Raw genomic sequence first — 3,770 nt, 5'->3', positions numbered from 1 at the left:
AGGTGATTCTACGTCTGGCCCAAGTCTTAACTCTAACACTAACACTCTCTCCAGCTATAACATCTCTATCCACGAACCATCTTAAGTCTACAGGTAAGCGAAATGTTCACTTCCACCCAAACCTGGGCTCCAACAGGAAGCTGATCCTAAATCTAAACCTTAACCTAAAAATGCCACTCTATTTATACTTTTTAAAAAGTACTAGAATGAATCTTTTAAAATAATTGGTTTCACTACATCTGAACTAAAAAACAATCATTATGTAATTAGAAGAGATTTCACTCAATGTCTCTATTTACCCCTGAAGAGAGCTGGCAAAAATTTATTTTTGGTACAAATTAATCTTGAGAGTGTTCAAGTACTTCACTATAGATTTTACGTCATGAACATCAGATTGGCCCCGGCTGCTGTGGCTCAGCGGATCGAGTGCTAGCTAGCCTGTGAACCAAAGGATCACCAGTTCGATTCCCGCTCAGGGCACACGCCTGGGTTGCAGGCCAGGTCCCCGGGATGGGGTGCGCAAGAGGCAACCCGCAATGATGTTTTCCTCCTTTTTTTCCCTCCCTCTCTCCCTCCCTCCCTCCCTCCCTCCCTCCCTCCCTCCCTCCCTTCCCCCCCACAACTCTAAAAATAAATAAATAAACAAATAAAACTTAAAAAAGAAAATCAGATCGAATACTAAAAGTAGACTCTTCTAGACACAATTGACATGTTGAGTTTAGAAACGTTAAGATGCATAAAGTAATAGACTAGACGTGTACTTTTGTTTCCCTGTTTTGCTATTTGAAAGAGTACATTGTTGAACCTGGTGAAACAAATTCTGCTACCTCTGGACAGAATGTCGTCGTAATATATGCCATTTACAGGTTTAGCATCATGGCAAAGGTAAGTTGCAAGCGGCTCTTTTAAAAACTATTTACAATAGCCAAGATCTGTAAACAGCCTACGTGCCCACCAGTAAATGAGTGTATAAAAAGCTGCGCTCCATTTACGCAGCAGAAACAGAGATGGAACTCTTGCCTTCTGCGACGGCGTGGCTGGACTTGAGACTATTGATGCCGAGTGAAATAAGCCAGCCGGTGAAAGGCCAATGCCATATGATCTCACATATGTGGAATATAATGAACAAAATAAACTAATGCACAGAATAGAAAGAAAAGCACAGATACACGGGACGGACTGAACTGTGAGAGTGAGGACAACCGGGTGAAAGAAGGTGAAGGGAACAGTCAGACAACAAATATGCAGGACCCATATGGACGCAGACAACAATATGGGGATTGGATGAATGGGGGGTGGGGGGGGGCTGGATGGAGGGGGAAAAGGAGAAAAATATTTCGGCAACTGTCATAGCATAAACAATAAAATACATACAAAAATAATCTATCGGGTTGGTGCAAAAGTAATGTCTGACTTCTTTAAAAAAGTTTTAGATGGCATTTATTAAATTTGTGCCTCTTATCATTTTTTGCTGTCACAGTGACTAACTTACACCTTATTTTTTCAGATTATCAAAGTATTGTTCTTAATCGTCCACAATATTTGCACCCATGTTCGTCTCATCTAAAGATCGCATTAGAAATGTTTTACTTGAGGCGGGATGGCGGACGAGGAAGAGGACCCCACTGTGAGCGCCCACTTCTGTTTCAGCCCGCCCTTTTCTTTCCTCCCTCGGGACAGCCGCGGAGGCCGAGTTCGGAATCGGGTCTCTTTTCCTTGGTGATTCAGCGGCAGAGTCGGGGGCATGACACCCTGCTGCCTCTTTCCCTTCGTCGGTTTGAGGAAGTAAGTGAAGAAATTGGAGGAGGTGCAGAAGGTGAACAGGGTAAAAGAAAGAGACTTTTTTCTAAAGAACTGCGATGCATGATGTATGGGTTTGGGGACGACCAGAACCCTTACACTGAGTCGGTGGATATTCTGGAAGACCTTGTTATAGAGTTCATCACGGAAATGACTCACAAGGCAATGTCCATCGGAAGACAAGGGCGAGTACAAGTAGAAGACATCGTCTTCTTGATTCGAAAGGATCCCAGGAAATTTGCTCGAGTTAAAGACTTGCTTACGATGAATGAAGAGTTGAAACGAGCTAGGAAAGCGTTTGATGAAGCAAACTATGGATCTTGACAACCTTTGTGCTCTCTGAAGCTTCATTATCTTCTGGGGAGACCATATATAAAAATAACCATATGTTTTGCAAGTTAAGGTCCTGATAGCTGGCCGTGTAAGTGAAAGATGGAGAAGCACAAAGCTCCCGCCTTTATTTTCATGTCCTTGGTTGTAGAGTGATTGTTGAGCCTCTAACTGCCTGCTATCCTACTCCCGTACCTGAATGACGCGGTGGGATTTAACGGCCATGTGTAAGTGGAAGGACCTTGCAAACCACACAGTACCTTCTGACCTTTGATTGTCTAAACAACGAAGTGGTGTTCGTGCTCTAGGTGTATCTGCCACTGTCGGCTCTGCTGTGTGATATGTGAGCTCTAAAAGGCGCCTTGGACTCCGCGATGGCTAAAACTCAGAAGTTTTCAGACTGCAGTAGTCCGAGGTTATTGAAAGATAGCAAATTGGTTTGTGTTCTTTTAAGGAGAAGATGATAATAGAAGAAAATACAGTCTTTTATAGGAGTGTTTGTCTTAAGGGAATAATGTTTTAATAGTCTTTGCTTTTGATAAAGAGTGATTTGGGGGAGGGAGAAACTAAAAGTTTCATGAATGCTTCTGTGTTGAAGCCTTTTTCATTTAAAACCTTTTGGGCTTATAATATATTATTTGTCATGTTTTAAGAGAACTCATTTTCCCAGGCCAGATTTCCCTTCTAAATAAAAACGAAGGCTTTCAGTAACAGGAGGGACATTGCTTAAAAAGCTGACGGCAGGTAGCTTATGATGGGCATTTGTTAGTACTTGTTCATTGTGGAAACGTGTGCTTGACTAAAACCATACGTGGCTATGGAAACCACTTTTGTAGATCAGGATATGCAGGTTTTGTGTGTATTTAGCTTATTGTACTAAATTATTAATGCACTTAGCCTAAAATAAGGATTTAAGTTGCATTTAGAGAGATCAGTGAATATTTGAAACTGAATGTTTTGTGTGCCACTTCTAAACATTATAAATCAGTACTTAGGAAAATTTTACTTTCTTAACCTAATGATACAGAATTAAAGTATGAAAAATTAAAAAAAAAATTTATACTTAAAAAGAAAAGAAATGTTTTACTCTATGAGTTTCATAAAGGTGCCAATGCAAGTGCTTATGCAAACGATCAGGCTAAATGGCCACTGGGCCTAAGATGGTAAATGAATGGGTCGTCGGTGTAGGCGGGGGCGGGGGGTGGGGTGGGGGTGGGGGGAGGGCTGGTCCGGCCCGCTCCGTCTGCTTACTTTTGTAAACAAACAGAAAGAAGTCTTCCCGTGGAGATATTTCCCCAGGAAGTTCGGGCAGGAGGAGACAGACGATGGGTGGGCCGGTCCCTTCTCTCGGAAAATCCATAGAACCGTTCCTAGCTCAAACTCGGGCCTTGACAGAAACTGGAAGGGTCGAGCGGGGGGCCGTTTAGCTCCGGCCCTCCCAGTAAGGGGCACCTCAGCATTGCGTGGCAGCCCGCCAGCGACCATCCTCCCGGGGTCCAAGTCTCCCCTCCCCCGCCCATCTCCCACCGCCCCGGCCCTCTCCTGGGCCAGAAAAGGATGCGGGAGGGCGGGCATAAAGTTCCCAGAGCCTGTCCCCTCTCATCCACAAACGTCTCGCCACCTCGACCGCTCGGCCCACG

General features: G+C 44.0%; 1 protein-coding gene across 1 annotated transcript; it reads left to right on the top strand.

The window, feature by feature from the left end:
* Nucleotides 1-1,600: 1,600 nt before the first annotated feature.
* On the top strand, nt 1,601-2,590 carry LOC149990295 (transcription initiation factor TFIID subunit 13-like). The gene is made up of 2 exons (XM_090265474.1): nt 1,601-1,662; nt 1,764-2,590. The coding sequence occupies exons 1-2, from the start codon at nt 1,601-1,603 to the stop codon at nt 2,122-2,124; spliced, it is 423 nt and encodes a 140-aa protein (XP_090121600.1). The 3' UTR covers nt 2,125-2,590.
* The last annotated feature ends 1,180 nt before the right edge of the window (nt 2,591-3,770 follow it).

Source organism: Furipterus horrens, unplaced genomic scaffold (genome assembly GCF_987537825.1).
Source record: "Furipterus horrens unplaced genomic scaffold, mFurHor1.1.pri manual_scaffold_18, whole genome shotgun sequence".
Taxonomy (NCBI): Eukaryota; Metazoa; Chordata; class Mammalia; order Chiroptera; family Furipteridae; genus Furipterus; species Furipterus horrens.
Note: the sequence above shows the minus strand (reverse complement) of the source record. Positions and strands in the feature narration are given on the sequence as shown.

Excerpts from the sequence above, each read along its gene's own strand:
- LOC149990295 (XM_090265474.1), top strand. The coding sequence starts at position 1,601 with ATGGCGGACGAGGAAGAGGACCCCACTGTGAGCGCCCACTTCTGTTTC. Across the intron at positions 1,663-1,763 it reads TGTTTCAGCCCGCCCTTTTC|TTCCCTTCGTCGGTTTGAGG; the intron begins TTTCCTCCCTCG and ends CCTGCTGCCTCT.